General features: G+C 38.8%; 1 protein-coding gene across 4 annotated transcripts; it reads right to left on the bottom strand.

The window, feature by feature from the left end:
* Positions 1 to 284: 284 nt before the first annotated feature.
* On the bottom strand, positions 285 to 18,074 carry DCUN1D5 (defective in cullin neddylation 1 domain containing 5). Of its 4 annotated transcripts, XM_065581526.1 has the most exons (9): positions 17,595 to 17,892; positions 15,100 to 15,191; positions 12,117 to 12,187; positions 11,573 to 11,664; positions 10,422 to 10,474; positions 5,967 to 6,075; positions 5,779 to 5,883; positions 4,906 to 5,008; positions 285 to 4,079 (listed from the first exon to the last, which is right to left on the bottom strand). In XM_065581526.1, the coding sequence occupies exons 4-9, from the start codon at positions 11,597 to 11,599 to the stop codon at positions 4,024 to 4,026; spliced, it is 453 nt and encodes a 150-aa protein (XP_065437598.1). In that variant the 5' UTR covers positions 11,600 to 11,664; positions 12,117 to 12,187; positions 15,100 to 15,191; positions 17,595 to 17,892; the 3' UTR covers positions 285 to 4,023. The 4 variants fall into 4 exon arrangements, with proteins under 4 accessions (XP_065437598.1, XP_065437597.1, XP_005300415.1 ...); XM_065581525.1 differs by lacking the exon at positions 10,422 to 10,474 and having other exon boundaries at positions 17,595 to 18,074; XM_005300358.4 differs by lacking the exons at positions 4,906 to 5,008; positions 10,422 to 10,474 and having other exon boundaries at positions 17,595 to 17,917.
* Positions 18,075 to 22,845: the final 4,771 nt, after the last annotated feature.

The following is a 22,845-nucleotide window of genomic DNA, read 5'->3' as shown; positions in this document are numbered from 1 at the left end:
TTGCAAAAGGTATCTGGTCCAGAAAGTGATACATATGGGATGATTATTAGCAGCACTTATAGAGACAATAATTGTTGTCTAGTAACAGTTTACTCTGATTAAGTGCCTGCTACAGAAGTTGACATGTCACTTTGCTGCTCTTATTTGAGAGCAAATCTCTATTCTCCAGCAATTCAGGCAGAGACAGAAGTTATTCAGTAAAGCTGTGTTTTAGCACAATGTTGTACATTTGATTTTAAACACAGTGGAATATACACAAATGAATAACTGATAAAGAGGCACCATGACAGAAGCAGGAACAGATTTTCTGCCCTACTACGTAAGTTATTTTTATTCTTTATTTTTAACAAGGCCAAACTTAGACAAGTTTGTACATTTTGCACAAAACTATTCACTAGCTTTGAAAACAAAATACATCAGAAACATTAGTTAAATTTATGGTCCCTGTTGAAAATTGCATGTTGTCATCACTACCAGTAATTCTACTTAAAGACTTTGGAAAGGTGAAACAAGGATATCCAAGAAATAACAAACAGTTCAAATATGGACTATGACATACCCCCTTCTAACAATGTGACCTATAACAAGTTTGTATCTATATTAATCAAATCCTAATGTAAACAATTCCACCATATAAACAAGTGAAATTACAAAGTCATATTAGGAAAGGAGTAGATGCTTAAATGGTAAAGTTAAATACGAAACAAAGAGCTAACATAGGTCCCAATTTTGCGAACACATATGCATGTTTAACTTTATGCTTAAGTAAGTGAACTTTATGCACAAGCATAAAGTTAGGCATGTGAATAAGTGTTTGCATTATATGAATATATAGCTAACCCTTTAATTACTAAGACTTTTAAATGGGTCAAATCTTTAAATAGATGAACTATTAACCTCCTCACTCTGAACATTTCTTTTAAAAAAAATATGAACTGTTATGAAATAAGAAAATTGTACATTACCCACACAAGGCATATAAAAAGGAACTATCTGAAAACATAAGAAGTGAGGGGGAGTTTTCTATTTAGAATACCACAGAAGAGACACCATTATCATCAGGTTTTGGAAGACACAATATATTTTATTCCACTTACGTTTCTTTACTTTTATTGTCATAAATGTGACAATGCATTTTACTTGTGAACTCTCTTTTTTTAATATAATGAAAACGTGGTTGTAGATTTTTAATCCATTGATTGAAATGCTCCTGAGCAAAGCAAAACTAAATTCTGAGGCTAAAGCATTCAGATAGACTCAGATGTGGCTTGTGGACATGGACATACAGGTGAGGAAATACATTAGTAGCCTTTTTGGCACTTATCTGCAATAAGATGTAGAGAGGTTTAAGTACTCTCCCCTCCAACAAAACAGATAAAGTGACAAGTCCACATTTAAACTGTGTAAGCCAGTAGTTCACTTTTAAAGAACAAGCCCGACTGCAGTTATGAGCACAAAAACATAACTTTAAAAACCTGCTTCTGTTTTATTCAATTTGAAAAATTATACTGATTTTTTAAAAGTCTAAATACATTCATTCCCAGGCTAAGTAGTTATACAGTAATTCATATGATTTTTAATCACACAATCAAGTTATAAATCCCTGAAATATGGATTTATTATAGGAATACTGACAAAAACTTCAGAGATATAAAGACACTCTGATATATCAATTGGTATCGCAACATTAAGTATTTAAACACCTGGGCATTGGCATATGCATCACTCTGTTTCACACTATTACCACCTCCTAGGACCATCTTGTTTAAACAGAATTCACAATAGTTCTCGATTACTTACAAGGATAATTTTTTTTACACTACAAACAGTTAATGTCTTAACCTATATTCCAAGACTTTTGGAAAAAAAGAGTTAAATCTTTCTGAGCCTCACAGGGTCTGAACACTCTCCCGGCAATGATATCCTTGCTTAACTTCAAGAATTCATTTCATGTTTTGCTTCTTCCAACAGTTCAAGGCACCCACATAGCAGTTTTTGTTCTTCCTTAGAACTTTTTCTGGTGCATACTGATCCCACATACCTTATAACTCTTGCTCTGTCAATGCATTCTGGGACTGCTGAAATAACTCTCAAAGGACTTGGCACTGCTTCTCTGCAGGAGATATAGGGTAATTTGCAAACAAAAGGCACGGTGTTGTGGATGAAATTAGAAGTACCAGCAAATACAGAATGTGTGGCTTTCATATTTGGGAGACAACGTTGTAGACTGCACACATCAGCTGGACTTAAGCAAAGGTCTTTTTTTCTAAAAGGCCTGAAAAATGCTTAGGACAACTGTAGTATGTGTGTGGAGATGAGCTATTGTATAAGCATAGCAAGCTCAAAGTGTTTCAATGTCTTTTGCAATGCTTCTTCACTTGGACAGAGCCATAAAAGAAGTGTAAATCTACAGTATAAAGTGACCCCTATAAGACTGCTCATGGGACAGCATTGGCTGTCATTGTCTCCTGCACCTTGAACAATCGGTAAATCTAGAAAGAGTAGTAACATTTCTCTACTGTAGAACAACAAGAACATGGAGACACTATTCCCCCCCCTTTTATCTACTGTAAATTAGTTACTGAAGCCAGGAAAAAAGTTACATCAGGTATGAGTTTTCCTGGTCTTTCCTGAGCCTGGATAGAATGTGTGCAAAACAGTTATCACTTCCCTGAGGCAAAGATCTTCAAGTCACAGCTAGCGTAGTCCCTGCCCCAAGGAGCACACTATGTTTTTTATTTTTTGCATTTACAGCATTTGGCACAATGGGGCCTTGATCACTGATTGGAGTTGTGTGGTTCTACTACAGTATAAGTAATAATATAATAAGGCAGGGGTCACAAATGCTTCATTCCCTCACTCATCCCAGACTTCCACATTTTCTCATTAAATTCCTCTCCCTCTTCTTCACGAGTATGCCAAGACTTCAATGTGGCATCCATCTTCACTGATAGGAAAGTATAGTGATACCATTCCCCCAGATTTAAATGCTGTGAGCTGGTATCAGATGCCAAAATGCGGCAATGGAAAGCAGTTATAGGGATCAATACAGGAGTAACTGGGGGAAATGTAATGGTTTGCGATATACAGGAGGTCAAATTAGATGATCTAATGGTCCCTTCTGGCCTTAAATATATTTATAAAAAAAACCTTCAGGGAGCAACAGTTAAGAGGATCACCTTTGTGAATGCGTCTAGTCCACTGTATAAGAATCTAAATTAGCCTTGTAGCCAAGTCATCAGGTGTTCCCAGCTTTCCCTTTTAAAATATAAATTGCACTTTTCACTCAAAGCAATCCAGAGACTAAACTGTGGTAAGAATGTCCAGCTGCCTTGTTGTACCAAACAGTATTAACGTTAGTACCGTTTGATATACAAGTAACTATTTTCTAGCTATACAGCATATGGAGCCATGCACATTTGACTTTTTTAAAATGGCCATGCCTTTAAATGATACAGCCCTGACTGAGTAGTGGAGAAAAATGAATTTTTAAGGCCTTTGTCTCCACCTGGAGATGAATGTTGTGGCACAACCCATGTCTGATACTAGTATGCAAACGAATAATCGGAGCTTAAGATCAACAGTCATTCCGTCTAACTTGTATCGCACAAGACAATCATACCATCAGCATACTACAGTGCCAGTTAAAAAAACCCACACAACTCAGAGCAAAGGGCATTTCTGAGAAAGTAAAATCTGAAAAGTTTTGAATTTCAAAAATAGACACCACACTCATGGGACATCCTTCACTTTTAGGCCTTTGTCACAAATCTGGATCTTTATTGTTCTGAAATAAATGCTATAAACATAAGACTCAAAAACAAACTCCAACTTTCAGTCTCAGAAGAGGTGTGGTTCAATGCCCATATCACATGTAACAAGAAAACTTCCTTTAAAAAAAAAGGAAAAAAAAAAATCACTGTAAAGTCTTTCATAAGCATGAAAATGCAACCCTTGGTTTTGTCTCATTAGTTTGTATAGAGGTGGGCATCAAAAAATTCTGCATTTTCTTCAAAGTTCTTGCTATGACACTTGACGAACTTTTTGCCACTCAACAAATTCATCAAGGAGAACGGGCCCTGGAAATAGCAATGTTCAAAGTTACACGATGCAAAGCCTTTAAAAACTACTTTTTAGTCTCCTCTTGAACTATAAAGGCTAAATCATTTAGTCTACGTAGTGTTCAGTGTCAATTATTATGATCAAATGTTTATGAAGAATTTAAGATAACTAAAATTATACCACACCAAAACCTGATGAATGAGAGTTGTATTTGGGGGCTGGAGAAGGTGAAGTTTTGTTTGTTTGTTTTTTAAAATAAAGCATTTGACAGTTTGAGTAGATTTTATTAAATTAGTAAGATGATATTAAATTAACATCTTAATAGAGCTATGCTACAAACCAGGCTAAAGAATTCCCTTTTGCTAAAGATTTCAAAATTGCATGCTGTTGTCTAGAATAAGGAGCAATATGCCTTATTCAATAAAAATGTAATATACTTGACTGTACTTTAGCTCTGGCTGGAAGAAAACCACAGATCATTCCCCAAGGATGGGAAACTATGTTGCCTCAGTTTAACTGGAGCCCAGAATTCATTGGCTCAGAAGAGAGGTTGTGTCCAAACCCTGGTTGTCGTGTAGCAGCTGAACACAATGGATCAGATCCTCAGCTCCTGTAAATTGGTACAGCTGTGTGTGCTTCAAGGGAGTTACAGCAATTAACAACTGCTGATGATCTGGCCTGTTGCTTGTAAGCCATTGGGCCAGTTTTTCTTTAGGTTTATTCTAAATTATATTTTGTACTTTAAAGTAAAGTTTCCTTTCATGGAACTTAAATTTATTCCTCCATTCTGGGAACTGGGAATATTGAAACTACACTTGAATAAACAATGTTATGAACACTTACATGCACCATCTTCATCGTAGTTGCTAAGATCTGCATGCACAGTTCTGCTGAATTCTAACACATTGTACCACTGATCCTTGTTCATAACTCTATACTTTGATTGCTAAGAAAAATAAAAAAATATTTAATCAGGGAATCTGATAAAAATATGTCTTTAATTTTTAGTATTTCTAGAGTCGTCTTGAGTTATTTCCCAATGTATGCAATTCCATTACTGGATACTAACATCCATTATTTCATCAATTCACAAGATGCCCATCAAATTGGTATCTAAGGGCATATAACACCAGCTGAAAAAACAAATAGAAGATTAGGGGGGATATATTCTGCAACCCTCTCCAGAAGCCAGAGAGTTTCTCTGAGGAAACTGGTTGTGAATAGTATCCAGAAGATAAAATATCAGGAGAATCTAGTGGGTGTTATTGAGAAGCGTGGACAATAGGGTATATTTTACATCTTGCCCTGAATCAAATTCAACAAGGGATTCTCCTTCCCTCCAGGCTATGAGCTAAAGTAGAGTCCCCAAAGATACTCACTTTGGGTCATGTAGTGGCTTAAGTGGTAGAGAGGCACATTTAACTCCAAGTTTACCTTTTCGATATGAGAAGAAAGAAATTTCAGCTACTTATATTACAGCTCACTTTGGCTTGGGAGGGTGCAGAGGATAGGAAAAAGAAGTTCTCCTTTGAAATATACAGAAGCTATTACTGTTTCATAAATGTGTCAATCAAGGTGCAATGGAGGAGCAATATAGCTGTACCCTCACACAGAGGTGCACAATCCTCAAAACCTCTTCTTACAGCAGCACACTGTAATGTCACCCTCCAGACAGCTGAGACAATTTATTTTTTAAAACAATAACAGAGTGCATACCTCCAAGTACTGATAAAATACTGAGAACAGTGGCCATGTTCTTCCAAGCAAAAGCGCTAACATAGATTTTGCAGTATCAATATCAAGACTTCGCTGGTCTTTATCCTAAAATTACAAAGAAAGGAGCACTTAGGAAAAATTGATAAAGGAACTTGTACTCAAATGTTCTAATGATCAGACAGACTTACCCTTGCAAAATCAAAGGCATATCTGTAGATATTCTTAAAGGATGAAATGTCATTCAGTTGTGACCGCAAAAAATCAAACTTACTCTGTAACTTTTCTGTGCAGTCACACCTTAAACAAAACCAAATAAATAATGTTAAATAAATAATAATAATTAATAAAAACATGATATGCAAGGGTCAAGTTTGCGCCTATTATAAATATGCTTGCCGAGGGTAATATAGACCTGTTTTTCAGAAGCATTCACCATTCACAAATCACTGACATTCCGGATGCTCAGGCCATGTAAAAGGACTTTCGTTTACCAAGTACACAGTTTAAATTCACTTCTTGTACTATTCAAAGTACAACCTTTTAAATTACCAAGGACCAGATTCTGCCAGCTTACTTGTTTAGTATCATAGAATATCAGGGTTGGAAGGGACCTCAGGAGGTCATCTAGTCCAACCCCCTGCTCAAAGCAGGAACAATCCCCAGACAGATTTTTGCCCCGATCCCTAAGTGGCCCCCTCAAGGATTGAACTCACAACCCTGGGTTTAGCAAGCCAATGCTTACTCTGCAAGTATTTCAAGCCTTATGGAGTGAGGTACCGTTCAGTGTCAGTAAGTGCAAAATCTAGCTGTAAGTAAAGTCCTTATGCTGCACACCTTGCATATACAAAATTTTCATTAGTTATACATATGTAAGAGTTGCAGGATTGCTCAAGCACTATGCAAAATATCCTAGAGCCTCTTTTATATGACTTAACTGAAAGCTGAGAGCAAATACCACAGCATGAACTGCTCAGTGCCCATTAAACTGGGACTGGCAGAAAAAAGTGGTTCACAAATTACAGAACAGAATTTACAAGTATAAAAATTATTGCTCATGAAATTGGCTCTGTCAAAAATAGCTTTGGAAATATTTTTCTTAGCATGGCTCTAAAAAAAAAAAAGTGTATGGGCTAGATTCACCAACACTGGCACAGAATGGGTAATTTTCACCTGTGGATCCCACTGTAGGGATTCACTTCAAAGAAGAGCAGTTGGTTATATTAACGCTGCACTCCATTGGGGTTCTATTGCAGGGGTTATATATGAAAGAGAGGCCATTAGGAATCTTGCAGTGCATGTTGCTGAAATGATGTGCCTCCTTCCCAACCAGCATCTCCTACTTTGGGTTGTGTTGGCTCACTCTATGCCTCCCAGGGGAAGAATACTGCTGACATTTTGCTCTGTCACAACTTCTACCTGGCAGACTTTTTGCTGCTGGTGGAGGGCACTAGCAACTACACAAAATGGCACAGGCCCTGGGCCAAATCTGTAGAGTGCAAAGAAGATCAGTCCTCACTAAATAATACAATAATGAAATTGTACATACACATTACAAAACTTATTAGTTTTACACTTAACACTTAACCTCAACCCTGCCTTATTTGTTTTGTAAAATATGGTGAGCCTCTACATAAATAATAACAAGATCTAAATTAGTTCAGTTTTTATTTATCTTCCCAGGAAAGCCTGAACCATGTATTTGTCAACTTTCACTCTGGACACTTGTCCCTAAATTTGAATACAGTAGAGTTAAAATTTAAAATAAAACCAAGATGCATACACAACAAGCCTGTCTCTTTCATTGTTGGAACCTTTGTCCTGACATTAACTGAAATATAAAAAATATGTCTGCAATACATATAGGTATGCAATATGTAAGCCAATATAATGCCAAGAATGAGTGGTACTTTGACTTCTATTTTGGGGTCTACGTAAGGCAGACTCCACATAGAAAATGCCATAATAATCATTGTCCATCGGCCGAGTATCCTGCCTTTAGTGATACCTGATGTGTCAGAGGAAAGTAGACACCTTGCACGGAGATGAGAACCTGGATTTTTGGACAAAAGCAGTCTGTCACCAAGTTCTCATTGGTTACTTATCTACCAGATTTTTTTTAAAAAGAACAAAAAATAAAGCTTTATGCTAGTGTGTCCAGTACTCCCACAAAACGAAATACCACCACCCATATCATAAAACTCCAAGGCTTAAATGGTACTGACATATATATGCTTTATTTGAGCCATTTTTTTCCATCTGCAAGGGAGAGAGAAGGCCTCTCTGCAGCTCCCACCTCCAATTGATGATCAACTCCAATGGCTGATTCAACTGAACAGAAGTGCACTGAGGACTGAATCCATGCTGCCTGTTTCTCCAGTCATGTAAAGAAGCAGTCCCTTCAACTTCTTCCAAATTATTAGTGGGAGTAGCAGAGAAGCACATCTTTGTTGCACTAGAGGTCCCACAATGTCAGATGATCAACTGAATGAAATAACTGGTGGAAGGTTTCATTTACATTAAACTTACTACTTTCGGTTGGGTTTTAGAAGAAGGGAAGGAGAGGTGATGATGCGGAGGAATTAAGCAGGAAGGAAAGTTAAATGATGCTCATAAGAACATAAGAATGGCCATAATGGGTCAGACCTATTGTCCATCTAGCCCAGTACCCTGGCTTCGGACAGTGGCTAGTGCCAGATGCTTCAGAGGGAATGAACAGAACAGAGCAATTTCAATTGATCCGTCTTCTGTCATCCAATCCTAGCTTCTGGCAGTTGGAGGTTAAGGGGCACACAGACCATGGGGCTGTCTTGCTGAACCATCTTGACTAATAGCTATTGATGTAGCTATCCTCCATAAACTTAACTAATTTTTTTTTTAAAACAGTTATACTTTCACAACATCCCTTGGCAATAAATTCCCTAAGTTGACTGTACGTTGTGTGAAGAAGTACTTCCTTATATTTGTTTTAAACCTGCTGCCTATTAATTTCATTTGGTGACCACAGATTCTTATGGTATGTGAAGGGGTAAACAACACTTTTTAATTCATTTTCTCCTCACCATTCATGATGTTATAGAGGTCTATCATATCACCCCTTAGTCATATTTTCTCTAAGCTGAAGAGTTCCTGTCTTTTTTCGTCTCTACTCATATGGAAGCTACTCCATACCCCAATCATTTTTGTAGCTCTTCTCTGTACCTTTTCCACTTTTAATATATATATATTTTTGAGATGGAATGATCAGAACTGCACACAGTATTCAAGGTGTGGGTGTATCATGGATTTATATAGTGGCATGATGATATTTTCTGTCTTATTATCTATCCCTTTCCTAATGGCTCCTAACATGCTCCTAGCTTTTTTTGACTGCTGCTGTACACTGAGCGGATGTTTTTAAAGAACTATCCACAATGACTCTAAGATCTCTTTCTTGAGTGGTAACAGCTAATTTAGACCCCCATCATGTTGTAAATTCAGTTGGGATTATGTTTTCCAATGTGCATTACTTTGCACTTAACATGGAATTTCCTCTGCCATTTTGTTGCCCAGTCACCCAGTTTTGTGAGATTCCTTTGCAACTCTTTGAAGTCAATTTTGGATTTAACGATCTTGAGTAATTTTGTATCATCTGCAAACTTTGCCATCTCACTGTTTACCTGCTTTTCCAGATCATTTATGAATCTGTTGAACAGTTCAGGTCCCAGTACTGATCCTTGCAGGATGCCACTATTTACCATTTTCCATTGTGAAAACGGACCATTTATTCCTACCCTTTGTATCCTATCTTTTAACCAATTACTGATCCATGAGAGGGCCTTCCCTCTTATCCCATGACTGCTTAGTTTGCTTAAGAGCCTTCGGTGTAGGACCCTGTCAAAGACTTTCTGAAAGTCCAAGTACACTACATCAACTGGATCACCATTTTCCACATGCTTGTTGACACCCTCAAAGAATTCTAACAGGCATGATTTCTCTTTATAAATTATTAACTCTTCCCCAACATATTTTGTTATCTGGGTCTGATTGTTCAGTTCTTTACTATAGTTTTAACCAATTTTCTTGGTACTGAAATTAGTCTTACTAGCCTATAATTGCCAGGATTGCCCCTGGAGCCTTTTTTAAAAATCAGCTTTACATTATCTATCTTCCAGTCATCTGGTACAGAGACTGATTTAAGAGATAAGTTACATATCACAGTTAGTAGTTCTGATTACCACCTGGTCCTGGTGACTTCTTATTGTTTTATTTATAAAGGAAAAAAGGAGAACCAACGATTCAAAGGAAAGGAGTTGTCAATAAGTTTCCGTTAAAACAACAATCGAAGTATTAAAAAGGGAAGGACTAAAATAACTATGGTTAAAAACAAAGAAAAGAGACAGAGTTAAAAAGGGTGCAAGTTACATACAGAATTAAATTTAATTAAAATCCCAGATTTTAATTCCTCTTCTTCCATGTAAATTTCTAGGTAGAATATAAGATCTCTGAGGCAAGAAACCGTCATCTTGCACATCTACAAAGCCCACTTTTGGACAAAATATAAGTAATTGCATACAAAAAACCTAGTATGTTAAAATTATTATTTAGGTTGCATAGTAAATCACTCCAAAGTTAGGAAATGTTAGATGTATAGTTGCACAAGTAACCTTAATTTTGCCCTCTTGTGCGTCCATCCTGTGCACTGACTGAGGCAGAGGCCCTGTGAAAAAAATAGTATGTAATCATGTAATTAAAGACTATCAAAATACATATACACAAAGGATTGAATTAAGGTTGAAGAGGCAACTGTAAGTCTGGCATTTCCTAACTTTTGAGTGCTTGACTTTGCAACCTAAATAACATTATTTTGACAGTTTTTTGTATGTAATTTCTTAAAAAGTTCTTTAAAAAAAAATTAAACAAAAAGAGGGGGAGCTAGGGGGGTTCCTGCCCCATGGGATGCCCTTCGAGGTCAAGGGGGAAAATGAGCTGCTGGGTCCAGGTGGGTTTACAGAGTGGACCCTCATCTGACTCTCTCTTCCCCAGCACTCACTGGGAAGTGGAGAATCCTGTCCCATGTGACACCCTTGCAGGGAGCATAGGCTACTGGGGTCATGTGCCAGATCAGGGGGGTGAGCCCAGCTTTCTTTTCCCCAAACTACAGCTGCTCTGGCACCTTCCTAGCATCTCCATTACAGTGTGTGCTGTTGTTGCCGTAGCAGCCCAGCCTTAGAATGTTCACATTTAGTTATTATCTTGGCATGTTGTCAAAAGTTTCCTGAGCAACAGAGAGAAAGAAAGGAAACCCTGATTTCACTAGTATCTCGGCAAAAAGCTGGATGGAATTTCATGAGAGAAAGGAAAGACGTCTCTAGCCTCAGGGCTTTCCCACTGACAATATCAAAGACCTGTGAACAATGGAGATATGAGAGCTTCTCAAAGAATGGTCCCAAGAATCTTTTACAATGGAAAGCATTAGGCAATGTAAACATAGGTGTCATTTCCAGCCCCTTGCCTATAATAATAAAGATGACTGACAGCAATAGAGACTGGATATTGAAATCCTCTATCCACTGAGTTGGTGTAGGATGCAATAATGCAAATTTCCCCATATTGCCCACCAATATACCTCAACACTGGTATATCTCCATATCCACTCACTCGTGTGTCTGCTGACTAGAATTGGAGACCTATGTGCAAAAGGTGCTATATTTTATCATCAGTCCTGCATACTATCCAGAAATTGAGAGAAGGGCAATTAATAGGTGCTTCCTCAAACACAAATTTGAACATGCTATCATGTATAAAAAACTCTTACTGTAACGAGGTCATCCCCTTTAACCATTCTTCCTTGGTAAAAAATCCCATGCTTTCAGCCTCTAATTTCCAGGCTAAAACTAACATAATAATCTGAGGGGAAAAAAGAAAGGAAAATGTCAGTATACAAAGAAGACAATATTTACAACTATAATTTACAAATGGATATCTAGAGGTTTATGAAGAACATCTAAAACATTCAAATAATTAAGTGATTGTGCTACAGACTTAAAGGATTCCAAAATGTGAAATGTAGGTAAATTAGTTGAATTCTGTGTGACAATCTTTCCCTAATCCTACATTTCAGAAAATAAAGTATATCTATTCTTTTTAAAATAAACTTAGTTGACACACTTAAAAAACAAAAAAACAAAAAAAACCACAAACCTCCCCAATTGTAACCTTGAGAATACAGGAAAAAGCCCCCATAATTAAGAAGCCACAACACTTTCCCCTTTCACTTATTGAAGTTTAAATTTAGTCTTATGCAAAAAAGTTCAATTTATTTACTTAAATTTCCATTAATGTTCAGCAGTAAAACCTACGTTTTCAGGTTCAACACCAATGTCTTCACAGAACTTTTCCATTCCCTCTGGCCCTACAACTTCATCAGGACCTTCAAAACCAAAAAGAAATCAGTCTAAGTTATATAACATTCAAATTACAATCATTGCTAATTTTGGTTACATACATAAAAACAAGAGATATTAAATAAAAGATTACATTTAAGAACTGATACAGAATTACAGCATTACTTGTATCTATAGCCTTTGTGGTAGAAAATGACCCTATCTGTATCGCAGGGGAAGATGAAAAGTAAAGAGTACCAGTTATCACTTACAAAGTATCCTCAAAGGCTATTTGATAACTCAGCCATCTTCAACATGCTTTGACCTAGTCAACAAAGCCATACAACAGCTATTTTGTCAAGGAAAGCATTCACTGAGGCCAAGTAGCTATAGTTTTTATTATTATTTTTTAAGTACTGCTGAGATGGTTTAAGACTAAATTTTCAGGGGAGGAATCAAGTTATATGAAATTAATTATTTACCAATTAATAATTGTCCATAGCCTCAGTTTAGCTGATAATTTAGCATTTTGGATGTAATTTTATAATAAATAACAATAGTGTGATAACATTAAATGTATTACATAGCATCTAAGGATGAGCTTGCTGGGATTGTTATGCTTGGTTTTATGCTATATGCTGCCCCTTTGTATAATAAAGCCTCTGACAAGCAGCAAACTTGGCATCGTATTAAAAAAAACCACATACAGACATATTCTGGGGTTTATCCATTGCATTGTTGCTATGATCCTCTCCCTGATACTTCAGATATTTCTGATGAGTTTGTTCCAACAATTACTCCAACCGGGCTATTAACAAAGCTGGATGGACACATGTTGTTGGAATGTCTATTTACTTTACATACCATTTTGCTAGGTCCTGGATAATTACTTAGGTATCTGCTAAAACAGCATGTTACCAAACTACAAAAGGGTGCATGTTATGTTTTTGGGACAACTATGGTAATTTTGCAAATTACTACTTTTTGGGGTACACGGTTAGCGTTGGAGGGGATGAGAGAGACCTATACTTTTCCATGCATTATAGCCATCTTAAATTAGCAGTATCATGGCTATGATCCTGAATCAGAACTCATTTTAAAAAACTGGTAATTCTGCTGATTAATGGAATTAGAGCCATAGTCAATTCTGAATATTAAAAGTTATTTCCTTTTCAGGTAATGCGTGCTATTGGCAGACAGGAAAGTGAATCTGGTTTGCAGAGCACAACCACTGGCTTATGGATCTAGTACAAGGTAGCACACTGCTGTCCAAGTACGTGGTTTTCTTGAGCATGGAATATATTTAATAGTTGAGAATTCAATCCTGAAACTGTTACAAATATGAGGAACTTTCCTTTACAATTAACAGCCCCATTGACTTCAATGGAAGTACTTGAGTGTGTTTGCACAATCAGACACTTAGCACTTTGTAAAGGACACTATGTATGAAATCCATTCAATGGGTTGCAACTTCATTGTTGTTACAGTTTTTTCCTCTCTACATAATATATTTTTAAAAAAGATTACATGTTTAGATTAGAAGAGAAATCATTTAATTGTATCCTTAAAAACATTTAGTCCACTGGTTAATATGCAATGATAAATAAATTATTTTTTTTTAAATATAGAAGATAAATTCACATAGTTCAAGACCCTATAAAATAAAACTGCAAATTGTACATCAATTTAGATTTCATAAAAGCACTATGAATTTAATGAACAAAAGTCCTTGAGATTGAAATCCTCTACTTTTCCACTGGAAAAACGTGGCAGAGCCCAGGCTAATCTGCCTCAAATGTAGTTTGGAGAGGCCACTGCTAGGGGTGAGAAGGTAGTTCACTTCTAAGCTTCTCAGCTGAGACTATCAAAAAAAGTGTTAATTGGTATCAGTTGTGATATGGATACTCGATCCAATTCCTAGTGGACAAAACCAACTCATTTCACATGTGCTAGCGAACAGTAATGACTTAATCAAACTACTTAGGATGAATTTTAATCAGTAATGTAGAGAAGTTGTCAAGTATGGGGGGTAGTTGTGTTAGTCTGTATCCACAAAAACAAGAAGGAGTCCGGTGGCACCTTAAAGACTAACAGATTTATTTGGGAATAAGCTTTCATGGATCTGAAGAAGTGGTTTTTTACCTATGAAAGCTTATGCCCAAATAAATGTTAGTCTTTAAGGTGCCACCGGACTCCTTGTTGTTTTTCTAGAGAAGAAGGGCTCTGTAAACGTTAGCAATTTCCTAAGGCCCAATTTCTAACTAACTGTTTAGTAGTAAATAAGCAGCAAAAAGTGCTTAACAAATTACACAAAACACACTGAGGTTTTTGTTAAACTGAGTGATCAGCTGCACAGCAGGCTTAATGTATAAAAAGGTAACTTTCTTTAACGTTTAAAACAAATCTTTTCTGTTTGTGGGGTCTGTCTGTTGTCATAAATTAAAGCAAAAATTTAGGGTACAGTATTATGAACTAATGCACAGTGTTACTGAATGACCCTCCCCATTATGTTTTAAATAACAAAATTTAGTCATGCAAAAGATAATTAGATGTTATTTCACTGTCTGGAGAATCTTTTTGCTTTTACTGTGTTTTGTTTCCCCCGAATCAATAGGAAGGACACTTGTTTGGCTTCTGGATAACCACTGTGTACAATGCAACACAGCTGTATTATTTTAAATAAGGCCACAGTAAGTAATAAGCCTTAGGAGTACTGATCAAGTAGAAGAGGAGGAGGAGGAGATGGGAAAGAGATGTGGGTTCTAAAGAAGTTAGAGGGATACTTTTTAGCTGGAAACACAATTGTACAAGAAACACCAATTCATGTGTCTTATGGCCTATTTATTCAGAAAACATTAAATGTGAAAAAACAAGTGTTAATTTTTTAAAATTTATTATTAGCTTGTTAATTTCAAACAAACCCATATGATTTTAAACATGTCTGTAGTTACTTCCATACCTGCATATTCATAAAACCAAGCCAGGCACTTCTTGCTTGAAAAATGCTCCTCTCCACTTATCACTTTACCAGAGGCTTGCGATCTGCAATAGCTTATAAAAATACACATGCCTAAAATGTTACATCCACTGTTCCTCATTTTTTAGAAATGACTATTTTCTATTAAGTTCCAAATACTTTATTACTAGTCAGAACTAAACCAAAAAATGTCTTCATGAACAATCAGCATATATGGAATTTGTTTTAGTGGTAGCAGTTTGATACAGTACTTCACATAAATTCTATGCATTGATAAGAGTTGTAGTTAGTTCTCTCACACTGCCAAATTTATGACAAATATTCCTTGTCCGATATTTAAAAATACTACTAGTTTGCAAGAGCACAAAATATGTGGTCTGTCAAAATATCAATGCAACAGCAATAGCTCTTATGTTGTCAGCCAAATATTTAAACCTGAGTGCCTAGTTAGGCTTCAAAATCCATAATTAAATATCCTAATGTAAGTGGCCTGATTTTTCAGAAGTGTTGAGCACCCACAAATCTCACTAAGGGGAACCACAGAGTTCAGCACCTTTGAGAGTCACACTATTTTTATTTACATATATACATTTGAAAAATTTTGTTCTCTTTTTCTAATGTAAACATGTTTATATCATCACATATCCTATAAATGGGCATGCACAGTGTGTCTGGATGCCAGAGAAAATAACAACAATAAACAATCCATGGTAAATCCATTAATTTTACACACACACAATATGTAGACAGTAAAGATCAGGTTCTGCTCTTGCGTATGTGCACTAAACCCCAATTGACTTCATTGTGACGTGCAAATGTGTATGAGGTAAAATCTGTACAGTCCATCATTCTACATAGATTACACTTCATAACCTACATTTCTTTCAATTAAAAGTGGTCACATAATCTTTAACAAACTATAACACCTTTAGAAAGTCTTCTTTCAAACTTAGAAGACATCCTTTTACATTATTAAAATTATTAGTTTATGTAATAATGAGGTAAAAACTGACATTAAAAGAGGATTTGGAATTATGCAATTCCTTCATGGCAACTTTAAAATGAGACGTGTTAAACATGAAAAGAAGGTTCCAATGCTGTGAGGTGCTGGGCACATTTATCACCTAATAAAACACTGCAAAATTCACTGGGAGTTCAGGACATTCAGCACTTTGTAAAATCAGGTCTTAAATGACAAGCTCCATTTAACGCTGTGCTGAAGAAAAGCATCTATCAATTTGAGATTAAAAATGTAAATAATTAGGAAGAAACAAAGCCATACAGTGAGTTTTGGTTATTTTCCCCCCAGTTTAATAACTTTTTTAAAACACTGGACCTGATACAGAACATTAGAGCATTCCACTGTTAACCTTTTGCCATGGTGAAAACTGACTACTCCATTCATATTCTTTGTTTTCTGTCTTTTAGCAAATTGCTAATCCATGACAATCCTTTGCTTTTCACCCCATAGCTACTAAATTTCCTCTTGTGAGAAACTTGTCAAAGGCTTCTTGGAAGTCCTTATAACTTCAGTCAGTTGGTTCTCTTCCACTCACTATTTTACTGAAATGCTCAAATAATTCTAACAGATTAGAGAGGCACAATTTCCCTTTACAGAAACTATACTAGTTAGTTCCTATTATATTTTGTTCAGATGGGTGTATTATAACGTTTAATTGTTGCTCTAATCTGTTTATCTGGTAGTGAAGCACAAGTGGCCTTTGAAAAGGGACTTTAGATATTCAGCAGATCTCTGGTATATTCATTAATTTTAATGAGATACTTCTCACTTGTTTTGAGTATTCTAGGCTTCCTTGTTTTGTTGTGAATCCTGCCGCCCTACTCCCATTCTGCTACACATACTGTAACCTAACCTAGAGATTATGGGTACTATGAAACCCAGCCTCCCAGATCTACAGAACAGCAAGTGTGATGCAGTGGGTTTGAACAAGGAGACAGATATTGGGAGCAACCCAAGCTCCATAGTAAATGGCACAGTTATGCAAAATAGAATAGGAAAGAGAGGCAGGGTTGTAAGCTAGTCCCCTCAAGCTTGTTGAACAAGCCAAACATGGAGGCCATGCCACAACATGCAAGATGTGTCTGTGACCCCATTATGTTATGTCAAGCTGTCACTGTACTATGTGCTGCACTGAATGGCTGGGCCGCCCTGCTCCGATACAACACCCCATATCAGAGCAACAGGACAGCATGTGTCAATATGCCAGCACGCCATGACACCATGGGATGTCGCAGCCAACTGATGTCGCGACGTGAGGACACGTGTCGCCAAGCCACAGCACGTTTCAGATCCACTCTGAGCTGTGACAGCAGGTCTCGGTGTCACCCGCCCTGGGGCACCAACACGTGCCCAGTGGCACCGTGCAGCGCTGACACCCCGCTGCCCAGCAACGCCGCCCCCACGCTGCAGCCTAGCGACGCCGCAGCAGGGACCACGGGGGGCGGGGATACGGTACCTGCCCAGTTTACATTTCTTGAGGCCGGTCTCATCCGCTGCCGCCGCCGCCGCGGATTTTCTTTTCTTCTTCACCGGCATCTTCCTGCCTCGGGGAGCGGGAGGGGCCGCCCCGCTGCAGGCAGCCGGGGCCCTCAGGCGCGTCCCCCCAGGGCACAGCCCCAGGCGCCTCGTGGGGACGAGGAGAGGAGCCCCGTGTTCCCCTCCCCGCACAAGCCGCCCGGGCCTCGCCGCTGGCGGCTGCTTCTGCCCCGGCAGGGAAAGTGCGTGTCCCGCTACGGGCGGGTAAGGAGGGACCCGGCGGCGCGACCCGGACGCAGACAGCAGGACGAGAGCAGGAAGTGACAGAATCGCGGGGGGCGGGACTAACAGCGATGGGCGGGTCCAATGCTGGTGCCTGACACACCCACCCCCGCGCGCACACACTCCTCTTAGCGCCCCACGCGGGCCGGGGCGGGGCTGAGCGTAGCGAGCTGCGCTGCGGGCGCTATGTCCGCGCGCCCGAAGCTGCACAACTGACCCGTCCGGGCCGCCTTCCCCCGCTGCCCGGCCTCAGAGGTGCTCCCCGCACGCCGGACCCGTGAGAAAGTCCCTTTCTCTGGACATTCCCCGGCCCATGATGAGTCTTTTTGTCTCGTTCACCCTCCCGGCCAGCAGCGGTAGACAGTTCCATGCATGGACCCCTCCCCTTAAACACACACATCAAGTCCTCCAACAGTCAGCAGGTCCCTGTCCTCAACCCTGAACTGCTTCCCTTTCCCAGGTAGCTTCCCTCCCGGGATCTACCATTCTGCCCTGATACCCAGCAGCGATCTCCTGGAATACTCATCGCCCGGGGCAGCTCATCCTCAGACAGCTTCCCTGGCTGGACAATTTCCCCACACTCAGGACATCGCTCCACCCTGGGCTGTATGTGTGAGACACCAGACTAGTCGCAGCCTCTGCTTTTCCCTGCATCTATCACCAGCAGCCTGCTGACTCCTTGATGGATAGCGCTGTCTATGGAGCAGTCCCCTGGTGGTTTTGACTAGCTGGTGGTGCGGCGGAGGGGAGTGGCTGTGCAAGAGAGGTGGGCAAAGTGGAGACACGTGATGTTGAAGGGGCACAGTAGAATGTAACAGTAAACAGTGGAGTTACATTGTGAGTGGGGGTTAAGAAATAAAGTTGTTCAGTTTCACAGCAACACTCATGTATGTCACAGCCTTATAATATAGGGTCAGAAGTAAACTAAACGTTTCACAAAACCAGAGCAAAGGAAGTTCCTGAATCCTTCAGCCTGGATGGGAGTTGGACAAAGACAGGATAAAATGTTTCCAAACTTTTCTGAAAGCCTGTAGAGTTACTGAGAAACTGGAAAGGGTGAAATCCTTCACATTGCTACATGTGATAGCCCTATAGGCACTGGGGGTCTACTAGTGCAGTGGTTTTCAAACTTTGTTTTTATTTGCAGACCCCTAAAAATTTTTGAATGGAGGTGTGGACCTCTTTAGAGATCTTAGCCATAGTCTTCAGATCCTCAGGGGGTCTGAGGACCACAGGTTGAAAACCACTTTTCTGTGGTAACGACAGCCTTTTGTGGACTCCTTAGACCTACTTTCTGGACTTCCAGGAGTCCACAGACCACAGGTTGAAAACCACTGTGCTAGTGGTAAGATTAAGGGAATGGGAAACCGCTAGACCAGTGGTTCTAAACCCAATCAGCACACAGCTGAGGCCCATGTGACATTCTCAGGGCCATACAGGTAGTATATATATTGTGTTGCTCACATAACATATAGTGAGCTGCATATGTGGCCCACAATGGTAAATAGGTTAAGAACCACTAGGCGCTAGACAAAGTCATGCAAAAATTTCAAGAATACTGTGATACATCCAAGAATGTCACACAGGAAAGTAACATTTTCTTTACAAGAAACTAGTTTCTGGGTCAGATTATACAGTATTATTAATGTATTTATGTTTTAATATGCATGCTTTGATTTATGTCTATGTGGTATCTTGTATTATTTACCTGGAAAATGGTAATGTAAAAATTTGTTAAAATCGCCATCTTGAATGGTGTTTAGTAGTTGTTTGGCAGCCATGTTGACTACTCTTCTCTTTGGAACTTTGGCGCCCTTTTGTTTGAGTTTGGCGATCTTTTGTGGAAAAGCGGGAAAAGGACTGGTCAGGTAGTCACTAATCAGCTTAGAGACTAGAGGATATAAAAGCCCCCCCCACAGGCTCTAGGGTGCTGTCCTCCCTAGCGGCAGCCCGCGCTCGCATAGTCAGATCAGGAACCACCATAAGATCTCTGAGAGAAACCACCACAGTTACTTACCTGAGAAGTAATTTTGATGCTGATCCTGATCCTAATCCTGGTTCAGCAGTTATCAAAGGTCCGAGTTCCCCCTGTGCTGCTTGTCATCTCCAAGCGCAGTGGTAGGTCCGGATCCAACATCTCGAGGCTGAGGCAGACAATCAGACGAACTTTGTTCTGTAAAGTATAAATACCTTTGTCTGTCATTTGTAGAGGGTGAGGGTTTTGGGCTTCATACCTATGCAAGCCACTGAGATATTTTGTCCATATACTTACCTTATGTTAAATAAAGCACTTTTTTAGTTTACCTTTTCTTGTCCCTTATCCTTATTTACACTGAGATCAATTAGGTGATAGATCCTAATTCAGGGACAGCCGTACCTGTGATTTCTTAGCAAGGGTCAATAACATTCTTAATTTTTCCCCCCACATTGATACACTGTAACAAGATAACAGTTACAGGTCTACATAACAAAGCTAAGTCATGTTAGTATGAATATTTAACACATGTGGTTCATTAGAGTCTGAATTATTTGTGGTGTAACTGATAACCAAGTCAAAGCAAGGTTATTGAGATAAATTGACTTTCCATTAGAAAGAAAAGTGGATATTACAGAAATTGTAAAAACTGTGCTTTCCAAAGGAAAGTGTTAGTAAAAAGTGAATAAACAGGAGAGTACCTAATTAAAAATGCATATTAATTGACAATGAAAACATCAGAAGCAGCAGCAAACAGGCTCCAGATGGTGGAAGCATGGTAACAATTGAACAGGCCACTGCAGAAGGCACTGTTTGAACAAGATGAAATGGCCATGTGATCAGAAAGTTATCAAGATTCAGAGACTATCATTCTGAAAAAAATCGTTTGTGATTTGTATTGTTGTTTATTATAACAGTATTATTAATATTTATTTGTTTGACACCTGCACTGAGAGGCTTCAGTCAAATTCAGAACCCCATTCTGCTGTAAAAATACAGTAAGCAGTCTCTTCCCTGGGAATTTAAGTCTAGATTAAAGACAGAATACAACAGTTGACTGTAGTAGACGGGGATAGGAAGATGAGACCAACATTAATGATAATGCATAATTGCACAAATTAGATATCTACATAATTTGTAGATGTCAAGGAAGATATTTTTAAATCAACAGAAGAAATAAATGTCTCTCTATTTGTCATTTACCTAGCCTAGCCATTATTATTAAATCTCATCACAGTTTTCAGAGGTAAAAGTTTTTTTGTTGGAAAATGGAGTTTTGTGAAAAATGAAGGTTATTTTGTTTTTGCAAAAATAAATACATTTCTGTTTTTGTTGAAAACATATTTTTGTTTTATGAATTTTTTTTCCAACCCTCCCCCCTCATTTTTCTTGTGGAATATTTTAAACAAAAAAATAAAAATGTTTTCATCAGAATTTTTTGCAGGAAAAATATTTCCTAACCAGTTTTATTTTTTTTAAATATGGTTTTGTGCGTTATTTTTCATTTGAGTAGTAATCACAACATTAACAAAAGTGGGAAGATGTAAAAGTAATGTCATTTGGTGTTAGACAAGATGGGTGAGGTAATATCTTTTATTGACCCAACTTCTGTTGGTGAGATAGACAAGTTTTCAAGGCACACAGACCTCTTCTTCACATTTGGGAAAGGTACTCCAAGCATCACTGCTAAATGCAAGGTGGAATAGATTGTTTAGCATAAGTAGTTAGCACATATTCTGAGGGACCATTCAAGGCAGAGTGGCCCATTAACACCTCTTCAGTCATCAGACAAAAAGAGAGGATTAATGGGTTACAAAAACGAGGAGGAGTCCAGTGGCACTTTACAGACTAAGGGTATGTCTACACTGGAAACTTCAAAGCGCTGCTGTGGGAACGCTCCCAGCGCTTTGAACTGGGAGTGTGGTTGCCAGTAAGCACTGGGAGAGAGTTCTCCCAGCGCTCCTGGTAATCCACCTTCACAAGGGGATTATCTCAGAGCCTGTCTACACTAGTGCTTTAAAGCACTCAGACTTGTGCTCAGGAGGGTGATTTTTCACATGCCTGAGCCAGCAAGTTAGAGCACTATAAAATGGAAGAAGTGTAGACAAGCCCTAACAGATTTATTTGGGCAGAAGCTGAAGTAAAAAACCCACTTCTTCAGGGTTACAGATTGTTGTAATAAGCAGTGTGGCTATGTCTAAGGCTTTGTCTACACTGGCACTTCCTCAGGAAAACTTTTGTCCTTCAAGGGTGTTAAAAAAACATTCCCGCTCCCCCCGGAACGACAAAAATTATCCTGAGGAAAAGTGCCAGTGTGAACAGCTCTTGAAGTTTCCAGTGTAGACATACCTTAAGGTATGTCTTTATGGTGTCACCGGACTCCTCCTTGTTTTTGTAACCCACTAACCCTCTCTTTTTGTCTGATAACTGCAGAGGTGTTAATGGGACACTCTACCTTGACTGGTCCCTTAGCATATGCGCTAATTACTTATGCTAAACAATCTGTTCCACCTTGCATTTAACTGTGACAGTCAGGGTATCTTTCCCAGACCTGAAGAAGTGCTCTGTATCGCTCCAAAGTTTGTGTCTCTCACCTAGGGTGACCAGATAGCAACTGTGAAAAAACAGGACAGGGGGTGGGGGATAACAGGCGCCTATATAAGAAAAAGTCCCCAAAAATAGGACTGTCCCTTTAAAAACGTGAGGTTTTTACTCACGAAAGCTTATGCCCAAATAAATCTGTTAGTCTTTAAGGTGCCACCAGACTCCTTGTTGCCTTTAAAAACGGGACATCTGGTCACCCTACTCTCACCCACAGAACTTGGTCTAATAAAAGATAGTAAGCTCCTCATCTCCCTAATACCCTGGGACTGACGTGACTTGGTGTTGTTGTAAAACCAAGTCAGGTAGGGTTACAGGGGCTAGGTAATCACTCCTGCATGTAACACTTTTGTGACAGAGGCGCGGGGGCGGT

Source organism: Chrysemys picta, chromosome 1 (genome assembly GCF_011386835.1).
Source record: "Chrysemys picta bellii isolate R12L10 chromosome 1, ASM1138683v2, whole genome shotgun sequence".
NCBI lineage: Eukaryota > Metazoa > Chordata > Testudines > Emydidae > Chrysemys > Chrysemys picta.
Note: the sequence above shows the minus strand (reverse complement) of the source record. Positions and strands in the feature narration are given on the sequence as shown.